The following is a 27,911-nucleotide window of genomic DNA, read 5'->3' as shown; positions in this document are numbered from 1 at the left end:
TTGTCTCTGGGGCATCTTTACACAGCCTGCACCTGGGGTCTTGCCTGGTGTGATAGACCCCAGCCTCTATGGATCTTGTACTCAGAGCTTGTTCTTGTGCTGCCATGATTAGTGCCTCTGTGCTGTCTTTCAGTCCAGCTTTGTCCAGCCACTGGTAGGATTTCTGGATATCAGCCACCTCCACTACATACCGTAAAACGCGCATTAATCCAAGCACAATGGAACGATTTATTTTAAGTTCAGAAACTAAAGGTCAAAATTCAATAAATGATCCTTGAAATAAATAAAAGAAAGTCCAGAGAGGAATCAACCAAAATAAGAAACACTGGTTAAAGCTGGTGTCTGCGTTTCACTCCCTGGTTATTTAAAAGTTAATAATAATAATTATAGGATCGATGTAATAATGCAGTGTTAAATGTAATGATAACAGGAATATTGCTGACTGGTGAAATCAAAAACATAAACCGGGCCTAAAACTGAGCCGTGGGGGACGCCACCTGTCTATTTTCTTCTGCTTCTGCCAGTCAGGGTCCATCCCAGCCGCAGTAGGCCGAGGTGGGGCACACCTGGACAGGTCAGTCACAGGGCTTTGTGTTTTCTCTAAGGTCCACACATTAGATTGTAAAACCCTCTGACATGACTGCTGCTGTGAATGGTCAGCCTCTGCACTGTTGCTGGTTTAATCTGAACTCTCAGCAGCTGCATGCAGAGTTCATGTTCAGGAAACATCTGTCATGTTTTCCACATCTGGAACAGAGCGCAGATTCACTTCATTCACAGAAATCTGATTTTTAATTCTCCGTCCTGTGAGACGTCTTTGTGTTGTACAAATGCAAATGTGAAGCTCCAGGACAACGGCTCACACTGTTACAACACACACACACACACACACACACACACACACACACACACACACTGGAGCCGTCATATCCTCTGACTGACGGTGTGTGTTTTGTGAATCACACGTGAATAAGTGTGGCCTGTACGTGCAGCGTGTACAGACCTGCAGCAGGAGAGGAGTTAAAAAGCATCACTCTGAGGAGCTGTGCAGGAGTTTTCCATCAGCTGCAGCTTTCGGATCTGATTTCAGGATTCACACAACATGAGGAACGGATGGATTTCACTCTGCGGGCTTCTGTTTGCTGTCTGCGCCGTCCGGGCGACCTACAGATACTACTGTAAGTGGCTCGGCTTCTTCTGTTACTGCTATCAGCAAGATGCTGAAAGACATTAAGATCCTTTAACTCTCTTCTTTAAACTCTAACCAACATACCTGAGCTCAGCCTGCTAATAGCTGTGGTAATGTTTAGGAGAGGCAACAACAACGTCATGAAATCAAGACGACAAACATAGGTCGGTAAGATGGGACGTTAAAAAACGACGTATTGATCCTCATTTTATAATAACAATAATCATTAAATACTGATTTCAGAGGTAGTACAGTATTTATTGCTGTGGATTTAATATGTTTGTTTTAAAGGCTCAGTCTGGTGATTTTGTTAATTATTGAAAAATGTGTTCAGCGCACAAACAAAGGAATCAAAGAAAATCACAGAGGGGAGGCAGCTGTGATATTAATGAAGTGTGTGAAGATAATATGAGATAAGACTGTGAGTTATTCATATTCATGTCACTCGTGTCTGAAAGTCTGCCGGTGCAGACACGAAGCTGCTGGGACAGCTGCAGATCAGATAAAGCTTCAGCGATGAGTCAGAGGAAACACAGCAGAGCCCAGAAGTACGATTCCTGAATCATTTTAAGTAAACTGCTCCTCAGATTTGATTAACAATAAGACACAAACAGCTGAATTAAGAAATCTCACTAAAGAAGTTTAAATAGACACGAAGGCTGATCCTTAAATTACGAGAAAGCTGTGACTATAAAGCTGTGACTTCAGGACAAAATAAAACGTTTAAAGAAAGTAAAAGAACAACAACATGCAGCTTAACAAACCCGTTCACACAGACGAGTCAGAACAGGAAGGCTTTCTATAACTTTTCATTAGGATCATTTCATTTTTCAAATTTGTCTTAAAAGATAACAAAGACTAGCTGGTGGAAAAAGGGAGACACCCATGGGTGAGGCTCACGAGAACCTGAGCTGTCAGAGGAGAACCGCCTGCCCCTCAGGGAGAGAAATTATTATCTGCTGAACTTTTACTGATGTGCTGAAGAAAAGAATCCAGCCTCATACGCTGAGACGATCGATAGATAGATAGATAGATAGATAGATAGATAGATAGATAGATAGATAGATAGATAGATAGATAGATAGATAGATAGATAGATAGATAGATAGATAGATAGATAGATAGATAGATAGATAGATAGATAGATAGATAGATAGATAGATAGATAGTAAGTAGCCGGGTTAAGGAAACATGGAAATAGCTCAGTTTTACCGGCTTTGCTGTAAAAATACTGCGTTTTGTGGCGTTTTATTTACCCAAAATGAGAGAAATGTAAAAACTGCATTGTTCATCAAGATACATGCAGCTCTTTATTTTCTGATTTATTGATAAGCAGTGATTATTTTTATTATATTGGGCTGTTTGGCCTTTACTGCTGCTGAGTCAGTGCTCAATACAGGACAGACTGCGAGTGACTGTCAAATCATGAAGGTGATGAAAACCACGTCATCACCCGCAGGAGCAAAAACGCAGTTAAATTATTCCCCAAAAAACAACTTAAAGGTGGGAGGCAGTGCACTTTTCTACAAACTGGTTCAAAGCTTAAAAAAGCATCACCAAGTGCAGACGTTTGACATGTGCAGTGTTTTATCAGCTGAATCATGACATGAGTCAGTGCTCACAGCACAGACGGTGCTTTAGTCTTTTATTTGTTAAAGCATTAACCTCAGATTAAAGATGAAACCAGATTCGGAGTTGACACTGTGATGTAAGAAGAACCGTCTCTAGGTGTGTCTTTGTTGTTTTTCATTCCTCCGGGGAAAAGAAAGCAGAGTTATGACACAGTGAACACGTTCCCTTTGGAGAGAAAATGTTTCTTTAGGCTGAATATTTAGAGGCGCACAAGTTGGAAACTGTCCAATGAGAGACACAACACCTAAGCTCACCGCTGCCGGAGGCAATCAGGTGAACAATAAGTGTTATAAGAGAGTGAGTCAGTGTGATGCACTCTGAACTGTAGAGAACGAGCAGTTCACGTCTGCTGAATCTGACAGTCAGACAAACACACCTCAGCCTCCCTCTGAGCGCTTACATCAAAGAAGAAATTGATTACAGTCACTGTCGAGGTATTCAGATTCATACGGGGAGAAAAAACATCACAGTGAGGTTAAAATGTTCCTGCCAGGACAGGACGTGTTCAAGAAAACCCCCAAAGTCAGACACACCCTATGAGCAGCACTTGGTGACGCTGGGAAGGAACAAGAGGAGACGTCCAACAGAACCTGGGAGGGGGCAGCCCTCTGCCACCGATCGCTGGGGGATATTTTCTCAACACACTTTCAAAAAACCCCAAAACCCTGTTTAAAATGAGTTTTTCCTCATCAGCTGTGTGAGGTTCACGTTGAGCTCAGGACAGTAACACAGGGACATGAAGCATTTCCTCTGCCTCCAAACTTCATGCTGATTAAGTCCAGCGGCTCGAGATGTTTGTGACTGAGGTCACCTCACCTGAGTAAACAGCTGGTGCCACAGTTGCATCAGCTCGGATTCTCCTGGCAGAACAACAGAGAGAAGCGTGGCTTATTGACGCTGACACAACCTGACACACGGGAGATAGTCTGCGAGTCCGAGTTGAAGTTTGAGGGAAATCTCTGGCCTTCATGGTCACTTGGTAAACCTGGTTTCTGTAACTTGATCCCAGCTGTCGGTCAGACTCCCGATCGCCCTGATGTCGGTCAGGGGCGAACGTTCGCACGTGTGTTGTGCAAATATTGATGCAATAATGCTTCAGTGGCACAGCTTAACACACAAACACCAAACAGACCCAAAACACACAGAAAAAGATCTGCGGCAGCTTATTAGCTGCAGTGACATCATATCCTGTGGCTGCAGTGACATCATATCCTCCTGGATGAGAACAGTTTGGTGGTCGTCCCCTTTCTGCTGCATTGCCAGGATGGTCACTGCAAAGGGTGCAATAATAAAATCATGAAATGTTTCTCTGTACCAGGCTGCCCCTGCAGGCTGCAGGCTGCCTTGTGATTCACTTTTTTCATCATTGCTCTGGTTTACCACAAACTGCTGTTGCTGCATTCACTGCGGGGGAGATCGGCCCTCTCTGCCAACAGCAGGAACAAGCAGCAGCCTGTTGAAACTCTCCCTCAGTTTCAATCAAAGCTTTAAAGGAGCGGGTGCAAGTCTTTTCAGGGCTGCTTTTCTGAGCCGTGATCCCGGTGAGCTCGCTGCACACAGAAGGGGCTGAGGTGCTGGCTTTTTGGGCGGGGCTGGTCAGATTGTGATGATTTGTGTGCAGGCTCTTGCTGGGATTTCAGAACAAACCACAAACCATATGAAACGCTTCACACTCTGTAAACATCTCTAATGCTGCTGTTTGTTAGATTAAAGCTCAGGAAGCTTGTGGATGTGCCTTCTTTTCTTTCACCATCACAATACGAACAAAACAAGTAATTCACATGCAAGCTGGAGGGAAAGTGGAGAACAGAAGAAAGTGCACAACTGAAATGTAAACAGCCAGCTTCCTCCCACAGTCCTCACAATAATGCAAGCACTTCCTGTGGTCAGACTGGAAAAGCACCAGTCCAACACCTGTGAAGCCACAAAAATACATGGAAGTGCATCTAAACTTGACCTTTGACCTCTTACTTTCTCATGCAGCGATAATGCGTTGTGAGTGCAATGGGAGATCTCAGTACTGCCTGCACGACGCGTTGGGTTTGCACTGCGTCGACTGTCAGGGAAACACGGAAGGCCGCAACTGCGAGCGCTGCAAGGATGGCTTCTACCTGCAGGGGGCGGGACAGAGCTGCTCGCCCTGCCGCTGCAACCCTACAGGTGAGTGCAAGTCTCACAAAACCCTTATGTGTGGAAAATGTTAGACGTACAAACCAGAGAGCAGAGGTGGGAGGATCAATTCAAATATCCATAGTATCAGTACCAACGCTGGCACCAGATCAGATCGATACAATCCTCCACATATCCTGTAAGTTCATTATGTTTTTATTGGAAACGAAAACTACACCTCAAACATGCCTCATCAAAACTGTCTGAACCTTTCTGTGTTCCTGGCACGTCTTTAGAGACGACACATTTACTTTCCCGGTCTCATAAAACACAGTTTCCAAACATGAGAGGCTGAACGTTTTTGCTTCAATGTGTTAACTCATTGCTGTGGAAAAATGAAGCTGCAGTTCCTTTAATGGCCACTTGGGGCTGACGACGAACCGATGTCATCGTTTACTTAAGTTGTTCTGCCCGGGCTTGTTTTTCCTCAGGTTCTGTCAGCAAGTCATGTGACAGCACGGGGCGCTGCAGCTGTAAAGAAGGCGTCACAGGAGACAAATGTGACCGCTGCCCCAGCGGACCAATCGGAGCTGACGGCTGCCCCCAAAGGTGAGAGACAAATGTTACCTCATATGCTTCAATTCTCAACACCTTCAGTGCACTTTAATGCATGTCATTGCTTACATTTGGTGTCTTTTATTTGATGAATGGTTTTGTAACTGCAGTTAAAAAATGTTTACATTGAATTCTGTCTTCAGTCACTTTACAGTTTTCAGTCCTTAACTTCAGCCCACAGCTCTTTTCTATTGATTTCAGTGCTTGGCTTCCATCTTTCCATTACAGGTTTTTAAGTAGCTTTAAGTACTTTATGTGCTTCAGATGAATACAAACACATCTGAGCAGTTTTAAACAGCCCACTTCTTCCACAGCCTTCTTTGCATTATTTTTCAGTTTTTAGTTCACAGAAATATTCTCCTGTCTTATTTTGATAGTACATGGCTCACTTCCTGTTGTTTCTTGCGTTTTCAGCCGTCAGCCCAGGCAGGAATCTGAGAGTCTGACTCTGCCGTGTTTCTGTTACGGCCACAGCAGCCGATGTTCAGCACGATCCGGTTACTCGGTCCACAAAATCACCTCCACCTTCACCACCGGTAAACCTTTCTCCTTCGTTACCTTCATAATAAAAGAACCCTACCATTTCCTACATTTCAAAGTAAAAGTGCACAATAAGTGAGGTGACAGACTCTGGTGTGCTTCAGGTGTGGAGGACTGGAAGGTGGGGACGATGCAAGGTGAGACTCCAGCCGATACTCACTTCCGCTGGTCACCGAAACACCAGGACGTGGAGGTGATCTCCAAAAACAGCCTGCCGGTTTACCTGTATGCCCCAGGTGAGTCAAGCCCCACCTCTTCTAACAGCATAGCCCCACCCACACTTCTTTGTCTTTCTTTTCATTCCTGTCATGACTGATGTTCTCCTTTCTCACAGACTCTTACCTCGGGAACCAGCTGCTGAGTTACGGCCAGAACCTCTCCTTCTCGCTGCGTTTGGACCGCGGCGTCCGATACCCGTCCGTCAACGACGTGATCCTGGAAGGTGGCGGCTTAAGAGTCGCTGCCTCTCTGGGTGACCTGCGATCTGTGGTCCCCTGTGGTCAGAAGATCACCTACAGCTTCAGGTCAGAAAATCCACGGTGTGAAGTCGCTGAAAGTTTGATGGTTTTGTCTGAAGCGCTAAACATGACGTGGAGAACAGATTTGATTGGTCGGGTGTTATTATTGGTCAGATAATTGGAGTAAAAAGGCTCAGAGGTCCAGCTAGCAGCTACAGCCACCTGTGTCACCATCCACCTGTCAGTCAAAGAGGCCACGCCCACAATAATGCAAACTTTAAAACTTAAGTCTTAACTCCCACGGGAGTCTGTGGGAGCCCTGCGACCTGTCCAGGGTGTACCCCGCCTCTCGCCCTATGACAGCTGGGATAGGCTCCAGCGCCCCCAGCGACTCTGAAAAGGATCAGCGGAAGCGAATGGATGGATGGGAGTCTGTGGGGACTCACTGCTGGAGCCCCTGGTGGGCATTAGTGGGACTGTCACTGCTGCTTTCTCCTCAGTTTCTGCTATAAATGAATGTTAGTGAAAGTCATTGAACTTTAATGCATTGTTCCAGCCGCCTGCAGCAGCTCTGCAGTTTGAGAACACTGGCCTGAAATATCAGGTGTCGTGTTTTGATGAGGCAGAATAGCTCCCACTTACACTGTGACTGGCATCTCTGTGTGACATCATTTGTCCAACAGGAATGTGAAAACGTTTCCAGCCCAGCTATCAAAGGTTCAGACAGCCAGGCTTCTCTGAGGCGTGAACATTCCTGAGGCGAGGCTGTTAATCACAACAAGTAGAGACGCAGCAAGAATCTCAGGCACTCCGTTAGTACCTGGCTGTGTTTACGAGGGATTTACTGCATGAGCGATGTGGAGAAAGTGGGTGGAACAACACTGCTCCAATAAACGTGGAGTCTGACCTGCAGATGTTCTTCATGCCTCTCTCCTCATGCACACGTGGGTGAAACTATGATGGACCTTCGGAGCTGAATGCAATGAGCCGAATCAGAATTTCTCTCAGACTCTGATACATTTAATGAGATTTAATGTCATCGTGATACCAAATTCTTTCTTGTTTGCACATCTGGCTACACATCTGGATTGATTTAGTCAAGAAGTCACTTGCAGTCCAAATATTAGCAAAGCAATAAGAAGAAACACATCAAAATGATTCCTGTTTTCTCGGAGGTTCACGAGCTTCCATGTTGAAGGACAGTGCAGGGAGAAGACGTCGTCTTCCTGAAACATTGTTTGAACTTCTGTCTTTTTCTGAACAGACTGGACGAGCGGCCCGGCAGCAAGTGGAGGCCTCAGCTCTCCGCCCTGCAGTTCCAGACGCTCCTGCAGAACCTCACAGCCATCAAGATCCGAGCCACGTTTGGAGACACCGGTGAGCCCTTTTCCTTCTCTTCCACAGAGAAGAAAGAGATAAAATCCAAGAAAAGAACAACAAAGAGTGAAGGATGAGCGGCTCTCGCACACAGTTTCATGAGCTGTTGTTTCTTTTTTCAGGACGTGGCTACCTCGATAGCGTGCAGCTGGTGACTGCGCAGCGTGGAGACGGCGTCCCGGCCCGCTGGGTGCACCCCTGCAGCTGCCCGCCGGGTCATGAGGGCGAGTTCTGTCAGCGGTGTGCGCCCGGTTTCAAACGCAGAGACCCCGCAGATGGAGCCTTCAGCCCCTGTGAGCCCTGCAGCTGCAGAGGAGGCAGCTGTGACCCGCAAACTGGAGACTGTTACTCTGCCGATGAGACGCCCGCGGATCAGAGCTGTTCCCAGGGCTTCTACAGAGACCCGAGGCGGCCGGAGACCTGCGTGAGGTGTCCCTGCGCGGATGGCGTGTCCTGCTCACTGGGTCCTGGTTCTCTGGAGCCTCGCTGTGAGAGGTGCCCATCAGGAACCTCTGGTGAGACGACATCAACAACATGATGTTTAGTTGATGTTTTGTTTCAGCTCTTAAACGTCTTTAGTTGAATTTGAATAATTCTAGAATATTCTAACCTGACTGTGTGTCTCTGTCCTCAGGTCCTCGCTGTGACGTTTGTCAGGAAGGTTATTATGGCGACCCCCTGGGTACCGGAGGTGTGCAGCGTCCCTGCATACCCTGCCACTGTAATGGTCACATCGACGTCAGAGTGCTGGGAAGCTGCGACCGCAACAGCGGCGAATGCCTGAAGTGCGTGAACAACACGAAGGGACGGCACTGTGAGGACTGTGTGAGAGGTTTCTACCACAGGCAGCCCACCGACGCCTGCAAACGTAAGAACGACGCACAGTCAGAGGAGTTTCTGATGTAGACCTCTGGGTTTCATCTGCAGGGAAATCTTTGTGTTCTTTACTGTAAAATTGAATCTTAGATGTCAGAAAGCAGTAAAACAGTTTTTTACAAACAGAACTGACATGTTTCAGTTTCATGAGCTGCTCAGAGAGAAGCTGTTTAATAATCTTTTAAGCTCACAGCAAAGAAAATCATCAGAATTGTGGTTTTTGATGGTGGTGTTGGGTTGCAAAGCAGCATGCAGCTGCCCAGCAACTGTGTGCAGCTAAAACAGCTTAAACATGGCTGCGGTTACCTCGATGTGTTAAAGTGTATCAGCTGATCAACGCTAAGCTCAATCTTGTTTTTCTTTGGTGCTGTATTGATCATTTACTTAATGAATATGCAGAATAAGCATCAGTTACAGAAAACAGTGAAGTGAAAATTGAATTTAAATTTGAACCAAGTTTAAAAAACAACATGATCATTAATTTGAGCAAAGCTAGTTTATATTAAAGTTTCAAAGACCTTTAAAGCACAAAACATTGGCCCACATCTGGAAACTTCTCAACACCCCCACAGGTGGAATGCTGCCCCCTGCTGGTGCACCTTTTAATTACACTTTTTGTGCTGTGACGGTTTTCCCAGATGTGATCCAGCAGTAACATCTTTTCCTGTTTTCCCGTCAGCGTGTAACTGTGACGTCCAGCGCTCGGAGTCCGATCAATGCGATGCTTCCGGGCAGTGTCGGTGCAGACCGGGCTTCGAGGGTCTGAGGTGCCAACGATCCAGCTGCCCCGCCTGTTTCACCCCCATCAAAGCAAAGGTGGGGTACCTGTAACAGGCGCCTGCTGTCATACACAGAAAGTGTTACGTTTATTTTACAGAGCGCCCCCTGCTGTGTGGATGCTATATTTTCCATATCATACCACCTGAGGCTTTGAGATATTACATTTGCAGTTTATGATCATCATAATAAAACAATATTATCACAATATCACCCTATAGAAACTCTGAAGTTTCATCTGCTTATTAAGACACTGTGGCATCTAAACGTATTCCTTTTGGCTCAGATGGCTGCTTATGCTGCCAAACTGAGGGACCTGGAGTCTTTGTTCTCTGACACGGACGGAGGATTGAAACCAGCTAATAACAAGGAGATAGAGGCCGCTCTGACAGATGCTATGGAGCAGGTGGACGACATGATGGAAGACGCCAAGCAACTCACAAGTAAGACAGCACCTTATCTGTGCCATCACCGGAAGGCTTTTAGGACCCAGTACCAATTTGCCAAACACTAAACTAAACCTGTGACTGCTGAACATGTTGTGACTTCTTGTATGTTAAAAGTAAAATATGTGAGTATAATGGGAAAATGTACTAATTCCTATGTTTATAAGTGATCAGTCAGCTGCTGTTTGTTACAGTTACAGTTAGTAAAAATAAAAATCCACATTGTAAAAGCTTTAATAAGAAATTTTTACTCAATAACTTGGTTAAGTGAACTTGCAGTTTTTAGAAGAACTTAGTAGACCTGCAGCCGAATGGTTTCGCTCAGGTTTCCATAGCAGATGTACTGGAGAAGGTTTCATTGGTTAAAATAAAGTCGATTTCTTATTGTTTGTCTGTAACAGAAGTGGAGAAGAGGCTGCAGGACCGCCTGTCGTTCATCAGCAAGCAGCAGCTGGACGAGGAGGAGAATCTCCTAAACATCAAGGACGCAGCCGCTGACATCAAACTGCAGCAACAGACGTACAAGACGAAGGTGGGGGAGGTCCAGAAGCTGATCGAGGAGATGAAAGTCCAGCTGGAGAAGGCCAAACCTGACCTCGAGTTCGCTGTAAGGCTCCACGCTGACAGACGCAGAGATGAACACGTCGTGTTTGACAGAATCATTATTTTATTTTAGAGGGGTTGTGTTGTATTTGGGTGTGCGTGTATTTAGAGGCAACAGGCAAAGGTTTAGAGAAGACAAGAAATTTTGGGAAAACAGAAGCTGACAAATTGGCAACGATGTTTTCTTGTCTAACCTCTGTTTATTTTTCAGGATGTACCTCAGAGCGACTCTCCGCTGGGTTCAAACGACCTGTCTTCGCTGGTGACGACGGCTACCAACCTGGCTAACAAGTAAGTGCTGATTTCACAAATCAGTAAGACGTTTTTTGGCTACCACGCAGACCGGTCCACGTTACCCACCGTCTCTAACGCCGACGCCTTTGCCTTCCAGTCATCAGACGTTCGCAGACGCTGTGGAAAGAAACGCTAACAAGGCTCTGAGTGACTCGCAGCAGAGTCTGACTCTGGTCAGAAACCTCATGAACAGAGAGAACAAAGTGAAAGAGCTGATTGGAGACCTGAAAACCATGTAAGTATCTCCTCTGAGCTTCAGAGACAAAGACTCTTTTAGACTCTGAATCAACCACTTTGTTGATTTACATGCACTTTGCATGTAAACGCTTCAGATTTGTTAATGACAGCAGAATCTAAACCCGGTGCCTAAAGACTAAACTGGAGCCACCTGTGTGTGTCCAGGTATGAACAGACTTCAGCTCAGGTGAAGGGTTTTGAGAACCAAGCCAAACGTCTAAGCAGCGATGCCATAGAGGAGAGCAAAATGGCGGACGGCATGTTGAAAGACATCGCCAACATGGAGCAAAACCTCCCCCCATCTCTGCAGGTAATGGCTGGAGAGGACAGATTCTTCTTTTTATTATCATCTACTTGTTCAGTGTCTCTAACCTCCTTTGTTCTCCCATGATGCACAGGGGGCGACTGATGCGATGCGTTCCAGGGTGGATGGAGTGACAGAGGCGATGGATGAGAACCTCGCAGGCATTGATGCGCTGCAGCAAGACATACTGAGAGACAAGGCTGTCGCTGAGGACCTGCTGGCCAACGGCAAAGCTGCCCAGCAGGTACGAAAGTGTCACAGATTCACCTCTGGTGAGCAGGAGATGTCCAGTTAAAGGAGGAAATGGCTAAATGACCAAAATCGTTTGAGTACCAGTAAACATGTTTATTTCTGCTGTAACGTTGGACGTTTTAACAATCAACACCTCTGTTCTCAATCCCTCGCTGCAGGAGTACAACGGCCTCGTGGACAGAGTCAATGTTGCCAAAGCTGACACCGAAGGAGCCATCAAACTCATCAACAGCAAAAGTGATGAGCTAGAAGATGCCCTGAAAACCCTGAAAGGTAGGCTCACCGAGCGATGGGGCGGCACTCACCGAGCGATGGGGCGGCACTCACCACCATAACTCTAGCGGCAGGCTGATGCCACTCTTCTTTCTTGTCAGGCTTCGACCAGCAGATCGCAGGCAGCAAAACAAAGGCAGACGCTGCCATCAAGCGTCTGCCTGACATCAAGACCACCATCCAGCAGGCTGCTGGCAATAATAATGCAACGCTGTCCATCCTGGGAGATGTTCAGGACAGTTATGATAACGCCCTGGAAAACATCAACAAGCTCGGGGACGTGGTCACTGGTCTGGAGGTAGCATGAATACTGTGGCGTTACTTTATGACGCATTCTTTATGTTGGAAATGATAAAACAGGCGAGACGTCAGGGACAAGTTTACGTTTGTTGAAGAAAGCAGCTGTAGAATTGACTCAAATGTGTTTGATTGGTTATTTTTTAAGTTGAACGGAGACTTTTGTCTTTACCCTTCAGGGAGAATTTGCATCTTTGCCGGCTCATGACAATATACTGAAAGAAGCTACCAAACTGAACAGAGAGGCGACTAACCTGAAAACAACGGCGGGAGGCGTTGTTGGAGATCTGGCCTCCGAGCTGGAGAAAGCTGAAAACCTGCATGCTGACGCCCAGGAGGTAAACTGACCACACTGAAGTAACCTGTCACAGACGCACAGACGCACTTGTATAAAACGATGGACACGGGGTTAAAGATGTAAATGTTTCCCCTGCAGGCGTCTTTGGGAGCGGGTGGAGCTTACAACAACGCCAGGCTGGTCAGCGAGGAAGTGCAGAAAACTCTGCGAGAGGTCCAGGGTCTGCTGGCTAAAACCAGTACGTACACTTTTTATCTGACTCACACTTTGGGAGTTTAACCTGAAGTCCTGTTTTATTTATGAAGTTGCAACGCGTTGCTTTTTATCTCCAAAAGTTGATTCTGTTCATCTGGACGTAGCGTTTGTGGGAAACAGAATCAACTGTTGGAGATTTCTTTTCCTGGAGACGTTGCTTTTTAACGGGGTCAGCTTCACAATCTCCAGAAAGGCCTGAGTGCCCTTCTGAGGCAGCACGAGCTGCTTCCTCACCGCGTCTACTCTCTTTTCTCAGACCAGTCCAGTGCTGTGGATTTAAAGAAGGTGAAGCAGCTGGAGGACTCGTTGGCTGGTGCTAAGAAAGCTGTGGAGGGCAATCTGAGCCCCCGACTCAGAAACATGGAGGAGCAGGAGGCCGCGCACATGCGCCAGCTCAACTCGATCAACCGCGACATCGACACCATCCTGGCAGACATCGCTAACCTCAGGGAGATCCTGGCATCCATCCCCAACGGCTGCTACAACAGCCCACCCATCGAGGAGGCCTAAAGCGTGACCTGACTTACTGCCATCACTTTGTGTTTTTGCACTTTTCAACTACTGACAACCTTCTTTTTGTCTGTAATACATAAAAATATTGAATTATTTAGAATCCGTATCTAACGTGCTAACTCGTTTCTAAACCTCTGAGTTTGAATCTTGCTTTTTAAAATTTAAAGACAAATCACCTCCGATGTTTTCATTCATTTGTCCCTAAATCTAAACTGTACGACACCTTAAACTCATCACGTAGGCATAAGACATGTGCTCCTTACACATTATTTTTCTCTATTGAATGATTTTGTCTAAATCATTCAGTTTTTAGTAAAAGGATCTTTTGGAGCAGATTAACGCACTGCTGTTTCCTTCTACGCTCAGCGGGGAGTATCTGCTGTTTTTATAAAAATATATTCTGTGTGTTTGCATTCTGTGAATATATGTTAGAGTATTTATAACTGTACATACACCATCGTTTTTAAACCTTCATGCATTCAGTGTTTTTGTTCTACCGAGTCTGACCACCAAGAATATTTATATGAAAATAAAAGATAAAAGTTCTGACATTTAAACCATGTTTCACTTCATTATTCATCACTTCTTAGATTCATGTAACTGGTATTTCTGTGTGTGGGTCAAACATCCGACGCAACAGACCGGACGCTGAAGACGAGCAGGATGAAATGAGCCCATCTGAGTCAGAGAGGCTGAGGTGCTTTAGTCAAAGAAATATTTTATTTTGGCAGCAGCGAGGTGTGAATGTAACCACAGCTTCAAATGAGTTCAGAAGCAGAGCGGTGACGTGGACACGAACACAGCGAAACAAACAAACAGCTGAAAACGGTCAAACTCACGTTTCCTTACATCCTCTTTGGAGAGTGACACTGATGACTGTAATTAAACCTCTGTCCTGATCTGTAAACACACATTTGTGCTCATAAATCACACACACACACACACACACACACACACACACACACACACACACACACACCTAAAATGCCATCACAGATTACATGTAGAAGAAGTGAGTGCAACAGAAAAGGCAGATTAATTAAAAAAATACGAATTTTCAGCTACATGATACAAAAAAAGTGACTGAAAGCAACGAATCCTTTAAACACACACACACACACACACACACACACACACACACACACACACACACGCCTGACCGCGTGTAGAAATCGTACGTGTCCCGGGGATGCCTTCTGTACAGAGCGAATAGAAATGGCCGGACGTGGGAGGTGATGATCCCCGCTGCAGCGATGTTTTATTTTTTTCATATAGATATTTGATCTTTTTTTAACTTCTTTCTTTTTTTGCAAACACGTTCACAACAGATTATAATCTACCAAGTGATAAACACTCATGCCAGAACCAAACTGTCTAAGCATGCAGTCTAAGAACGGGAGCAAACGAGGAGGAAGGATGCTGAACACTGCTGCCGCCGAGGACATCATCTTCATCACTGCAGAGCTTAAGCTTGGCTACAGCCTGATGGTTACCTGCAGTATGTGCCGAGCTCTGGTTCCTGGTGCATCTACGTGTGGAAGAGAGAGCCGGATTATGTGGCAGCAGCGTCGCGGTGTTACATTTTTGCAGAAGAGCTGCAGGAAACGACGGGCCTCATGCAAGAACGCCACAGACTGTAAATAAAGATGGACACAATGAAGCATAATGCCACCTGCTGGTGCTGCTGAGTCATCACGCTCGGACACTTGGTGTGAGCTCTTTCTAACTTTAGTTTTGAATGACGACTGAAGCTTCTAGACCCTTTCGCCCTGCGCTGCTCCGACCCTGGAGCTCCTTCCTCGGACACCGTGCGAGTGTGACGCCTGGGAAAAGCCTGGGAAGGATTTGGGGTTGGTGTTTCACAGCTTACTGGAAACACGGGTCAGTGTTAGCTACTGTAGCTGCACCGTGCACAGACTGAGCCTGGTGCTCTGGGTCCTTAAAGTATTTCTGGTGTGTGTGGAGAAAAGCAGTTTAGAGCCGGAGGTGGTGGTGAGACTTCCTGCACGCCATCATTACACATTTAGGTCATCCAACAAGAAGGTTTTGAACTGGAGTCAGCAACTAGTGGCCGTTACATGGTACTGCAACCTGAGTGACCCACGCACTGATCCAGCCTAGAGGTTTTGACTGGTCCACGTGGTCTAAGGAAATAAGGAGTGTCGATTCAGGGAGGCTCTGATCTTACCGCTGCAGCTCTCCGTCATCTTCAGTCAGCCGGAGGCGCTTCTTGGTTGAAGTGTGGTTAAAGGTGGAACCTGGTGGAACATCAGGTGTTTGGTGACGGGGTTAATTGTGCCGAAATCTTTAACAGCTCAAACAAATTCATGGGGATCATCCTGCTCTGCTGCAGCTGTCTGTCTCTTTCAGTGGACCGTATTTCAGATTGGGACTAAGTATCTGTGGATGTGTAAGCCGGGCCGGCATCCTGAGCTCATGAATGGTTCTTGCATGAAGCCCCGCCCAGCACGATCCTGCGCACACTGAGCATGCCCGACTGTGTCATGCATTCGCAGACCTTAATAAAGAACGAGAAAGAGAAAACACCGCCGTCGCCGCCACAGCCCTGAGGAGTTACCTCTGTGCATCGTCCCCAAGACCTCCCAAAATACCCCCCTCCCCCTCCCCTGATGTAAAGTCACATGACACAGACAGAAGGAGGAGCACTAACGCTCCTGTTGGAAAGCAACAGCTCAAAGAAGAGTATATGTTTGACACAGAAGACAGACAAGTTTTCGATTGAGGAGGAGGAGGGCTCGTGTTTTAAATAGATGATGGTAGTAGGTAGGACCCCCCTCCCCCTCCTCCTCCAGTCTCCCTGTTTTCATGCGGGCAGGTTGTTGTCGTCTCTATCCCGAGGCGTTGATGTACAGCTGACTCTGCAGGATGTAGTCGATGACGGGCTGACTCAGGTAGTCCACAACATGGCCGTCGCCATGCTGCAGCGCCAGTCTGTGGGCGGAGAAACAGACGGCGTAAAGGTCACGCTTTCAACAGTTTGGATCCAGAGTGAATTCATTTTAATGAACCTCTTTGAATGTTAAAACTTTGAAAACCATGAAACTGAAACGTGGACGCTGGTGCGAAAGCGTTTTCTAAATATCTGAGTTCCCACCTGCTCTTGGTGGAGCTGACGATGGCCATCGGGTGGCTTATCGCGTCCTTCACCACGATGATGTTGTCCTGAAACAGAACAGAAATGAGCTGAGACGCTGGAGGATGTTTCTCTGGGTCAAAGGTCATGTGATCTGGAGGTGAGCTCTGACCTTGAACTTGCGCAGAACGGAGGAGTGATTAATGATCCTCTCTGTGTCGGCGCCATCACGAGGAACCACCACGATCCCAAAATCTCCCACAATCACCTCCATCTGAAAGCAGAGGAAGACGAGCTTCAGGCTGAGATCGGTTTGAACGACAGGACGACGACTTCAGCTTCATCAGAGCAAAAGAAAAGCTGACTGAGCTGCTCTCTTTATGTCCTGTTCTGATGGCTGATGCTCATCTCCAGTTAACATGAATCTAAATCCTGTGAGCTGCTCTAAACTCTCCGTTTTGTTCCACTGTTGGCTACGTATGATGTCACAGAGAGGGTTTGTCCTTACATGGTCACCTCAGGCACACAGACTTGAAACCTTCTGTTTGTGAGGGATTAGCCAACCAGAAGAAGGATGGCTCAAAGGGGGAGGAGCTTAAAAAGCACATTTCAGACAGAGCATGAACTGAGGGGCTGCGTTGAGGCCCAGTATAAGACACAGTAGGATTATTTTAAACTGTAAATCATGCAAAGCTGCTCTAGAAGAATCCAAGAATAACACGTTAATGTGATGGAATCACCTGAATGATCTGATAAAATAAGACATTTCTGTCAGTTTAAGCGTTCACATGAGGAAGGTTACCGTTTCCTCGCCGCTTCAATCACAGCTGATGACTTCGTTTCAGCAGTTCTGGTCTCTCCGGTGGACGATCAAGTCACATTACTTCAGATTTATTTGATTTTTGGCGTTTCCATCGCGTTTTTATCTCAGACTGAAAATGTGAGTAAAAACAGGTGGATGGAAACACACCTGCAGTCAAATAAATTCCTCCTAGCTCTGACACACACACCAGGTGAGTGAACCACTGACGCTTTCTTTGACAAGCGGTCGATCGATCGCCTCCTGTTCACTTCACCTCGGTTGTTGACGCAGGAAAGTTTGCTGCAACTTTTCAGTCCTCGCGAGTTTATAACGAACGTTAAAACTGGATCACAGCGTTTATGAGTCTTCATTTAGTAAGACTCATTTCTCCATGAAAACACAGAAAGTGACGTTTCTGCAAAACCTGAAGCTGCCTTTAGTGATGTCAGCAGCAGCACTCTCACCCCACCGGCATCATAAATCAGCCGTCTGTGCAGCTCAGGCCCGTCACGCCTTGAAACGCTGCTATCAGGAAAACTGCAGCCAATCAGAACGGGACCATTCTGTGTCCTCCAGTTCGAAAGACTTCAAAATAAAAGTAACTAGCCTCATGTGTGAAGTGTTACGGTTTCACTGAAGTCGTACAAACAGACCGACACGAGGTGTCCCCGTTTATCTTCCATAGAAACGTTTCTTAAAGTCTTTCTGTTTCTCCAAATAAACATTCGACAGGAAGTGAGAAATCTGGATTTCTTGTTATTGCTCAGGCTGTTTAGTAACTTTACATCTTCTAATGCAGCCGAAGGCTGAAGAGACAGCGCGGACACTTCCAGCCGGCCTCTAAAAACACCTCGCTGCGTTTCTGGTGAATTTCACTGCATAAATCTCATTTATGGATCGCCTGCTCTGCGTGCAGCGCCGCTTTGGAGAGAATAATGCTGGAAAATTTTCCCTTGTCAACAACATTCATCGTTACAGCCGAGTCCTGGGATTAAACTGTATATTGAAAATGGACATAGCCCCTGAAGTCCACTTTTGAAGCCTTGAGTTAAGCTTCTGAGAGCTTTAGCTGTGAAAGCTGCTCTCCGGGTTACTGCCTGCGTTACTTTGATGGAGACATTATTTCCAAAATGAACATCAAATAGTTTTCGAGGCACCGGCTTCACTTCGCACACCCAAAAGCTACGTCCATCTTTTATATCCAGCCTACAGTTTGGGAAAAGAGCTGAGGAGCTGGGCTACATGTGAGTGGGGCGGGGCTACATGTAAGTGGGAGGGGCTATGGTATGCTTACATCACTGTCCTTCCACAGGCCAGGGATGCAGAAGGACTCCAGGAGATCACTGCCACACAGGAGCAAGATGCGCAACTCTACAGACGGCAAACAGGCAGGAGGAAAGAGACACGCCCTCAGTAAACATCATGTTTACCGGATCCAAACAAACAAACACAGCAGGAAGGAAAACCGGAGGACACGACACACGAGTCCGCTCAGGTCCACACACTGAAGACCCCACTCACCGATCTCCTCGTATCTCATCGCAGTCCCCAGGTTGGCGTTTTCATCTGACACAGAGAGACAAACACATGTGATTACACGGCGGTGAAGCAAAACACGGGCACACGCAGGCTCCTCGTGATAGTGCCGCCTTGTCTTCAGACAGCTCTTACTGACACACTGAGCTGTGAAGTGGAACCAAATGTTTTGTGACGCCGCTCATACAAAAACCCCAATTTGAATTTAGCTGATTGAAACTTTAAGGGCCTCTCGTTCTGCACCTCTGGACTTCTGCCACACCTGCTAGTTCTGACCAATCAGGCATCACCTTCTGTTCCACTGATCATCACAGGTGAGAAGAGCTGAGTCTGCAGATCTGACCATGCAGCACGCTCATCAGGTATCAGGTCAGGAGCATCACGAGGAGCATGTTTCATCCTTTACTACTACTTCTTCTTTCAGGCGCTCCCTCCAGGGCTCACTACAGTGGATCTCCTCACATCCTCCTCGGTCACACAGACCTTCTCTACCTTCATCAATCTTATTTGAGGTCTTCCTCTTTTTCCTCCAGCCTGGCAGCTCCATCTATGTCCCCGCTCTGCACATGTCAATGTTTGGTTTCTCCCCCCACTAGAAAACGTGCAGGCTTAATGCAGTCACATGAGCAGACTGCGCCGCGGCACGCTTGAAGAGGTGAGGGTGGCACCTGTGCTGTGAGCTTATCTACACCCGAGCACAAACTCCGAGGCTTCCTCAATTTGAAAATCGCTTTGTTAAGTAATTAGCACAAAGTTCACATCACCATTTCCAAAAAAATCCCCCAACTGAGGTTCAAACACTAAAAACAGCAGCTGTGCTGGAGGAAGTCCAGAGCAGCACGAGGAGGGAATCGTCCAGATCAGCTGTGTTTTTGTTGCTTTTATAGAGAAATAGCAAAACTTTATGTTAGACAGTAATGAGAAAGAAAGAAAGAATGAACAGCACAGAAGAACATATTCATGTATCCACATAAAAACACTTGTTTATTGGTTATTTTCATTATGTGTGAATGTTGTGGTCGTGTGTGTAAAGTCAAGACATCAAATTCTGATTGCTTCTCCATCTCGTCCTCGATCCGAACTGGCATTTATAAGGGATCGAGCTTTTATTTTGTAACTTCAGCTTTTATTTTGTAATGTTCTTATTTGTAAATTCTTACCAACGAAGGTGAAGCGTTCGATGTGCGGGCGCGCGCAGCAGATTTTGCCCAAACTCTCGCTGATCTTCCCCCACAGCTTGACTGAGAGGCAGAGAGGACGTTTAGAGCCCAGCACCACACATCAGCTCATTAACACTCATTAAGAACCTGAAATATGACTCACTGGCTGTGGGCGTGTGGTTCATGTTGTTGTTGTTCTGGTAGATGGGCGTGGTCTGGTTCTGTGGCTGACCAATCACAGGAGTGGTTGACGGCGTGTTGACGTTGGATAGAATGCAGCCGGTGACTCTCTGAGGACGCAAACATCGTTAGAAACTCTTCTGTAACTTCATCTCGGAGTTGTTACAGGTGCTTTCTGTAACTCTTTCCCCAGCAGGGGGCAGCATTTCACTAGTGGGAATGTTTGTTGCTGTTGAGCCTCATTTCAGTGACGGGTGTAGAGCAGTTTAGAGCAGTTTTTTTGTCACCTTCTGATGACGCTTTTTCATTTTGGAAGGTTTGAAATAATATTGAATACAGAAATTTAAAATACGCGTCTTTAAACTTTGAATTGATCCTGAGACCTTTAGCAGCTCAACCAGTTAAAGTGAGACCAAAGAAGAGTCATGGAAATGACTCAACAAAGGGCTCGACGATGTCTTTCCAGCCGCTGTTACTACAATGACCGATTCTAATGGAAATGAAAAGACTGAGGGGCGTTGCAGATACACAGAGTCAGAAACGCCCACCTTCATCAGGTCGCGGTGATGCTCCAGCACGCTGCAGGTGGTCTGCCAGGTGTCCTGGTAACACTCCCAGGGGTCCACCCTTCACCAAACAAACAGGTAAAGAATGATGAGGACACAAATGCTAGTTTCAGTCTCAGCTGCCAATAAAACGTCCTGCAGATGTTTCACATTAAGAGCCTGCGGGGAACGACGGGGTTCTTTACAATCGTCTGGTTTTGACCAGTGTTTCACGGCTTCTCTCTGGACACGAATCACCTGTGGCTTCACTCAAATTCAGCAACCTGATTTTAGTGTCCTGTTCTCAGTTTCAGCCACCCAAACCCCAAACCTCGTGGCCGTTACTTGTTGGTACAGTGACCTCACAGCAGCCATATTATCGTTCAGATAAATGCATTAAAAAGGCTCCAACAGCACAAACACGGTTATGTGGACATTACAGGAGCACTTCATGTTCCGGCTCTGGCCACTGAGCACCAGCACAGCTGCTTTGTCTCTCTGAGGGGACATTTGTTCACTTCTTCTGTGGTTTTATTTGACGTTGGCTGTTTTTTCAACAAAAACGTGAAAACCACCGAGCTGATGACAGCATATAATAAACAATAAACACAAAGTGTTGATATCAGGGTTATTTCTATTAAATAATAATAATAACTCTCATGTTTCTACCTGCATGACGTCCACAACTCTGCAACTTATCTACCAAAAGTTTTGCTGCTTTTATGATTTACGGCCCCAAAATAAATAAATAAACAACGAGCCACATACTGGCATTTCAGAGCTTTTAATGTGAAACTCCTTGCAGGAAGTCCTGTCTCTAACATGGCTCAAACGTGTTTATTTCCAGAGTAAAAGCCTCTAAAGGGGGTAGAGTCTCACCTGATCCAGTCAGAGCTCTGCACGGCCAGCTGACACATGGTGAGGCGATGTCTGCTGGACACGAGACCCTGCAGACACAGAGCAGCGCCGTCAGCCACGTTTAAAAAACATGAAAAACAAGCATGAAAGGAAACTCATCCTAAACTCACTGAGAAGATGTTAAAAGTGAGCTTTTCCTTCCTGTTGCCAAAGCTCCTGCTCACAGTGGCCCATCTGCTTGTTGGGCTTTTCTGAGATTCCTCTGTGTTACTGTGGGATCTTTACCTGACAGTGTAAACTGTTGTGATTTGGCGCTGTATAAATCAAACTAAATTGAATTAAACAGAGTCCTGTAGTTCATGTGCACTATTCACATCTTTAACCAGCAAATTAGGTTGAATTTAAGTCCTTCTCTTCATGTCCTCCTTCACTACATCCATGAAGCTCCTCTGCGGTCTTCCTCTTTTCCTGCTGCCTGGCAGCTTTGTCTGATACATCCACCCTCCCTCCTGCACGTGTGCAAACCAGGCTCTGTGACTCTGATCCCGCCCATGCTGCTGACTCCCAGTGAACATCTGAACCATTCAGCTCGGCCTCCACAGTCTCCAAACCATCACAGCAGGTCTCACTGCCATCTTGTAAACATTCCCTTTCACCCCTGACACTCGTCCTCCACCCACTCCACCCTGCCTCGGACGGTTCAGCTCAGGTGTTTAATTAAACTAATATCCAGGTAACAGAAAGATGAGTTTTCCAACCAAAATAAGATCTAGATCAAAACAAATCTTCAGCTCTGACTGATTATCCTCGTTAGATTTGAGATTCATCCATCGATCAGGCTCTTATCTTTTCTTAAGCCACAGTTTTCTGTGTCGTCTCATGTGTTTCACCCCTGCGAGGTCCTCCTCCCACCAAAAGGATTAAAAAACTTCAAAGTAATTAAGAGTCTTTCTGGTAGCTCATTAAAGAAAATGTGTGCCGTTCAGAGGGGATGGTGGGAAATCCAGATCAATGAAATATGAAAGCAGGAGTCGTTTGGATAAAACAGACGGAGAGCAGGTGGGAAATGTTCTGCTTTCACGGTGGCTCTAAAGCCGGCCACGTCGCGTTTTCCACCTGTGAATAAAGCCTGACGCACTGCTTTCTGAGGACAGAGAGGTTTGTGAGTCATCGGGCCTGACACACTAATAAGATGAGCGATGTGAATAATCTCCATCGTTAACAATCCATCATTGGGATCGTTCAGCTGCAGGTGACGATGCTGGAAAACAAACATAACTGGAACGAACAGCAAAGTGGATGAAACTGGATTTCTGTAGCATCTATTATTCATGTTGTGTGTTTCTGTAGAGGCAGAGCAAAAGTAGGACGAGACCTTCATTAATTCCTGCAGGAAGCAGAGTGGAAAGCTGCAGCTGCAGACAGCGTGATCTGTGCTCGACTCTAACATACGAAACACAGTCTGCACTCTGCAGGAGGATGAAGCCGCATGTTAAAGGCATCTGTCCGCAATACTAACAATAACCAAGATGTAACATCTGTTTTTCAACCTTATTACCATTCGTGCGGAGCAGAAATTGTTTGGTTCTAACTGGATGATTTATATTTCTGCGCATGCCTGGCTGGCCTCATTCCAATCTGGTCCTCCTGGCGTTCTGTTTCACAGCACTGCGTACGTGTTACCGTCATTTTCAACGTGCAGTTTTATTTACTGAGGTTGGTTGCACTTCTGGGAAAAACTGTACCTAGATTTCAAGATTTAAATTATTTATTGCAGAAAAGTCCAATGATCACAAACTGTATATAAATGATGGAAGTAGCCACGTCACAAGGACATTTTCTTGTTTGTTGGTTTTTAAGCTTCACGTCAACATTTTGGCCATTTATGTTGTTTTTATGGTGCCAGCAGTGACGGGTTATTAGCTAATGCTAGTTAGCAAGCTACATCCAAGCACAGGATTTCACTGTGCACCCAAACTGCAGCTTAGCCGTCTTGATAGGTCTGTGAGTACAACAACCTCACAGCAGCCAACGGCACAAACGCCGTCCAGAGCGCCATTTCAGAGGCTACAGTTGGCTCAGATGAAGCCTAGCAGCAGCTACAGCCGCCCGTGTCACCATCCACCTGTTAGTCAAAGAGGCCACGCCCCTAACAATGGAAACATGTGTTTTTGGTTAATTCTAGCTGAAGGAGCTATACGGGTTTTATCCTGAACAGGGCTGAACTCTCACGATGTTGACTTGAATCATTTTTGTCACTTTTCAGAAAAACTCCTCCTCATCAGCGACCTTCATCAACTAATAACGCCAGCCTATAAGGAAAACACAGCTCTGCACTGAAGCTACCACACAACACTGCAACAACAACATGAACAGACAAGCTCCTGCATCATTGTATCTGGTTTATGCATAGAAACAATGAGGCATGAGGTCAAACTGAGAATTACAAAATGATCCTTTATCATCTTCATGAAGGAAAGTTTAGAAAAACAGAACGAACTGCCACCGACCCCATGAAACGATTCAAGGCTCACTCACAGCTTTCCCGTAGGAGTCGTGCACCGGTGAGATGATCCCTCCGATCACAATGAAGCGTCCCGTTTTGTGCAGATATTCTCTGGCTTTTTCTGCAAACAAAGGAACAAACATAAAAAGATTTTTTTTAATGTTTTATTGTCCAAGATTTTGTCAGCCATGGTTCAATGTTTGCAGCAGGTTGGTTTACTTACAAACAAATACCAAATCTATGGCAAAGTTACGCTGAGCTAAGCCTAAAAACAGGGATGGAGAAACATTCAAGTTAAATAAAAACTACAAAAAATGAAGTGAATTGAAGTTGGTGGTTTGATGAGATCTTTACATGACGTGAGTTCAGTGTCCGTGCTGTAATACCAGCGCTGAATCCCTTCATCATAATTAGCTCCAAAGTTATAAAACATTAAACCTAGCTTAATCTAATTGAACCTAGCCTAGCCTAGCGCCCTCTGTGCTTCCTGCTTCTACCTGGGTGAAGCAGTGAGTGGCTGCACCTGAAGGGTGGATGTGGTGAAGAGTATAAAGCCGGCTCTCTCAGGCCGTTCAGCCTCTCTGGGCAGCTTCCACTGGTCTGTTGGGTTATTTAGGTTTTTGCACACTTTTTAACACACTGCATACATTAAACAGCATCCATCACTGACACTTTCACACTGCTACACGCTTCGCTACATAAACAGAGGGACTGGATTCAGTTTGTCTGTTGCCAGTTTGAGTCACAGTCAAAGCAATAAAAATGAAAGTGAAACAAAAGAAGTCACTCTGGAAAACACCTGAGACTAAACTGAAATAAAAACAAGAAAACAAAAATGAATCGAATAAACAAACAAACTAAAATAAAACACAAAAACTAGAAAAACTCTTTAACGACGGTCAGCGGGGGCACAGCTGGGTTTAGTTCCTTTGCTTGTTACATTCAAGCCCCAAGTCCAAATCATTTTTTCCTGTTTTTCTGTCCCACTTTAGGTTCTTGAAATATTTTGGCTGTGGTCTCTGCAGCGACTCACGGCCGTATCAAACTGAACACACAGGCGTCTCCACTGGAGCTCCAAGCTAACAAAAGAAAAAGGTGGATAATATAATGAGAGATGGAGGACAGAAGAGCCTACATCTTCACCGAGTGTAGAAGGAGCCTCGTTTATCCTCTAAGAACATCATTTATTCACAGAGAGCTGCTTCCATGTTTGAACCCACACATCAAGAAAGATGTGCAGTCGCAGGCCGAGAGCAGAGACGATGGCACGACGTTTCTCAGCCCAGTCGTGAAGCCTTTAACTTTTATTTACTTGAAGCGTCTTCAGGATCAAAGATCATTAACTTCCTTTTGTTTAATCAATGAGGATAAAACCTTTAGAAAGCTCAACAGTAAAGACTCATCGCTTTCTATCCGGCTGTATTTGCTCCACACTGTCAAAAGCTTACATTTGTATTTGTATCTGATTAAAACAAAGGCGTGGGAACCACGTTAGAGTTTATGTGACCCTCTGATCCAGAACTCGTCGCCTGTCCCATCAGGGGGTGACAGCTGTTAATGAAGAATCAGCCTCAACAAGCAAACTGTGAGCGGATGAAAAAGAAGCTCTGACCACATGAAGGCAGAAAACTTCAGATTAAAGAGTTTCAGAGTTCAGACATTCAGCGGGAGGAAGAACAACAAGCAGGACGTGGAGAAGAGTTCAGCAAGAAAACAGGAAGTCCACGAAACAAGGAGAGAGAAGCAAAGCCAGGCGCTGAAGAACAGGAAACAGGAAACAGAAGAAAATCTTTTCTCATTTTAATGTTTTATTGTTTAAAGTTTGAACATTTTAACAGTGTGATCGTGAATATGCCTCAAACTCAGTGTGCAGTAACACAAACTAACAGCCTTCTTATAGATTTATATTTTAAATGTCATTTTGTGGGACGTAGTTGTGTGTAAATGGTGGGTGTCATATTTAAAGATCTCTTCGGTTCACAGTGATACAGAAACGTTCGCATCACATTTGCAGGACATCGTTTCAGGTTTTTTCCACATTTAGTTTTAATTCGGTGCCACAAACCTGGTTTTAGGTGACCTACATACACAGGGACACAAGTTAACCAGCAGGGAACTGCGTTTGGAGAAGAGCTGAGTTCACAATGACTTGATGTTTGTTTTAATGGATAAATTGCAGTTCAGAAGGATTTAAAGGACAAACAGCGATGACTCTTATCGATCTTTGCACTTCAAAGAGATCGTTGCTCGTTGAAAGGTCACGTGACACAGCCCAGTGAATGACATCAGCTGAACGTTAAACTCTGTTACGTTTTTCCATCTCTGTGAATTATTCATCTTCCAGAAATGAATCACGAGAATGTCTCCAGCTGAGAACAGACCGTTTCTGTTTGTGCCTCCTGATATTACAGTAAACCTGTTTATTAATTTGACTGTATTCGTGACGCGGTTCTTCGTGGGGAGACTGATCGCTGACCGTCGTGTTTTCCGCTGTGACGCGATGAAAGGCCTCTGAACGTCCAGCAGAACAGTCACACTAACAGTCGCATCATTGATCCTGCAGTCGTTTTGATTCTATGATGAAAACATGTTCTGACCACACTCCGACCTGTAACCTCCGCTAACGCGCAGGGAAAGGCGGCCGAGCAAGGCACTAACACCCCCGGTCTGCTCCCCGCACGCTGACGGCCTCCTTACACCAGTGTGCGTGTTTTTGTCACGGTTTGGCTCGGAGGGTTGAGGGGCAGCTCCGTGTTTTTCCTGAACGTGGGCCCGGGCTGCTCCGTACTGCGTTTGTTTGAGTCGTCGGGATTTTACCGGAGCCGTCGCCCGTTTCAGCACCACCCTCCCGGACAGCGGCCGGAGTCCGGCTCGGAGCTTTAGCGCGGATATTCAGCACCGGGGTTCCGGTGATCTTTATCCCCAAACACACCCAGACCTGCCACCACCCCATCCCCCACCTCCTTACCGAACATATGGATGTGTCCTTTGGTGATGGGGTTGAAGCTGCCGCAGGACAGCAGGATGACGTGGGTCTTCGTGCTCTCCGTCATGGTTCTCCTCGCTCTTCTTTAGTCCCGGTCCCGGTCTTGGTCCCGGTCCTGTCGGTTCTGTGGAGCTCGCCTATAGAGGAGCAGCCGCAGCAGAGAGAGAGGGAGGGGGAGAGGAGGAGAGGGGGGGGGGGGGGAGGGAGGGATGGGGAGATAGAGAGAGGGAGGGAGGGAGAGAGAGAGAGAGAGACGGGGCGGGGGGGGGGGGCGGCTGCGGCAGCGTCAGTGCGTTACAGACACCGCACCGCGTTCAGGGCACGCGCGCGGCGCGCGGGCTCAGTCGTTCCCTTAACGACCAGCAGCGCATCAGTCTGACCGGAGCCCTGACCGTCTACTGCGCATGCTCAGGAAGGGTCAAATTCCTTTGTCCTTGTTATTGTCCCACGTTCAGGATCTTTGGTCCAAACCAGCGACGGACAAACGAAGCTTTGAATCGTAATTAAAAACAGTTCATTGCTATTTTAAACACAGGCCTCTGGTGACACCTGGTGGACAAACATATGAAGAGCAGCTTGAATCTGCCTCAGTGTGACTCTGTTCTCTCTGCCCACTGTTATGTCTATTTTTGTAATAAATCATTTTGATGATTAAACCTTCCTTCGTTAAACGTGTGTCATGGTTCTCCTTTCGCTGGTGACTTCTTGTTACTACTAACACCAGGCTGGGAGTATGTTTGTGCTGTGAGGTCCCTGCTTCCACGTCATTATGCAATTAACCAGCGGACACATATGTTTATATAAAATACACTAAAACTTCTATAACTGTGCATTTCTTTTGTGCATTTTACACCTGGGAGCAGAATTGCTGATGAACTGGTTTTTATTTAGGAACAGGC

General features: G+C 46.2%; 2 protein-coding genes and 1 long non-coding RNA gene across 3 annotated transcripts; 1 reads left to right on the top strand and 2 right to left on the bottom strand.

The window, feature by feature from the left end:
- The first annotated feature begins 981 nt into the window (after positions 1 to 981).
- On the top strand, positions 982 to 13,896 carry lamc2 (laminin, gamma 2). The gene is made up of 21 exons (XM_085440192.1): positions 982 to 1,178; positions 4,805 to 4,981; positions 5,422 to 5,539; positions 5,960 to 6,081; positions 6,190 to 6,321; positions 6,420 to 6,609; positions 7,808 to 7,920; positions 8,043 to 8,435; positions 8,555 to 8,788; positions 9,476 to 9,612; positions 9,860 to 10,016; positions 10,421 to 10,626; positions 10,834 to 10,913; positions 11,014 to 11,151; positions 11,319 to 11,463; positions 11,552 to 11,701; positions 11,868 to 11,982; positions 12,084 to 12,280; positions 12,459 to 12,617; positions 12,716 to 12,815; positions 13,089 to 13,896. The coding sequence occupies exons 1-21, from the start codon at positions 1,103 to 1,105 to the stop codon at positions 13,340 to 13,342; spliced, it is 3,393 nt and encodes a 1,130-aa protein (XP_085296318.1). The 5' UTR covers positions 982 to 1,102; the 3' UTR covers positions 13,343 to 13,896.
- LOC146686878 (uncharacterized) lies at positions 7,563 to 9,482 on the bottom strand. Its single transcript, XR_014916586.1, has 3 exons — positions 9,396 to 9,482; positions 8,531 to 8,780; positions 7,563 to 8,432 (listed from the first exon to the last, which is right to left on the bottom strand). It is a non-coding gene; the product is annotated as an uncharacterized LOC146686878 (long non-coding RNA).
- Positions 13,897 to 14,043: 147 nt separating the features above from the next.
- nmnat2 (nicotinamide nucleotide adenylyltransferase 2) lies at positions 14,044 to 27,205 on the bottom strand. Its single transcript, XM_085440273.1, has 11 exons — positions 26,995 to 27,205; positions 24,059 to 24,147; positions 21,542 to 21,609; positions 20,666 to 20,744; positions 20,101 to 20,227; positions 19,938 to 20,018; positions 18,763 to 18,807; positions 18,536 to 18,612; positions 16,612 to 16,713; positions 16,461 to 16,528; positions 14,044 to 16,297 (listed from the first exon to the last, which is right to left on the bottom strand). Exons 1-11 carry the CDS (start codon positions 27,077 to 27,079, stop codon positions 16,195 to 16,197), a joined length of 924 nt encoding a protein of 307 aa, XP_085296399.1. The 5' UTR covers positions 27,080 to 27,205; the 3' UTR covers positions 14,044 to 16,194.
- Positions 27,206 to 27,911: the final 706 nt, after the last annotated feature.

This window comes from Copadichromis virginalis, linkage group LG18 (assembly GCF_057382275.1).
Source record: "Copadichromis virginalis isolate Kocher_CV1m ecotype Utaka linkage group LG18, C_Virginalis_male_GT1.1, whole genome shotgun sequence".
NCBI lineage: Eukaryota > Metazoa > Chordata > Actinopteri > Cichliformes > Cichlidae > Copadichromis > Copadichromis virginalis.
The sequence above is the reverse complement of the archived record's forward strand: the minus strand, read 5'-3'. Positions and strand labels throughout refer to the sequence as shown.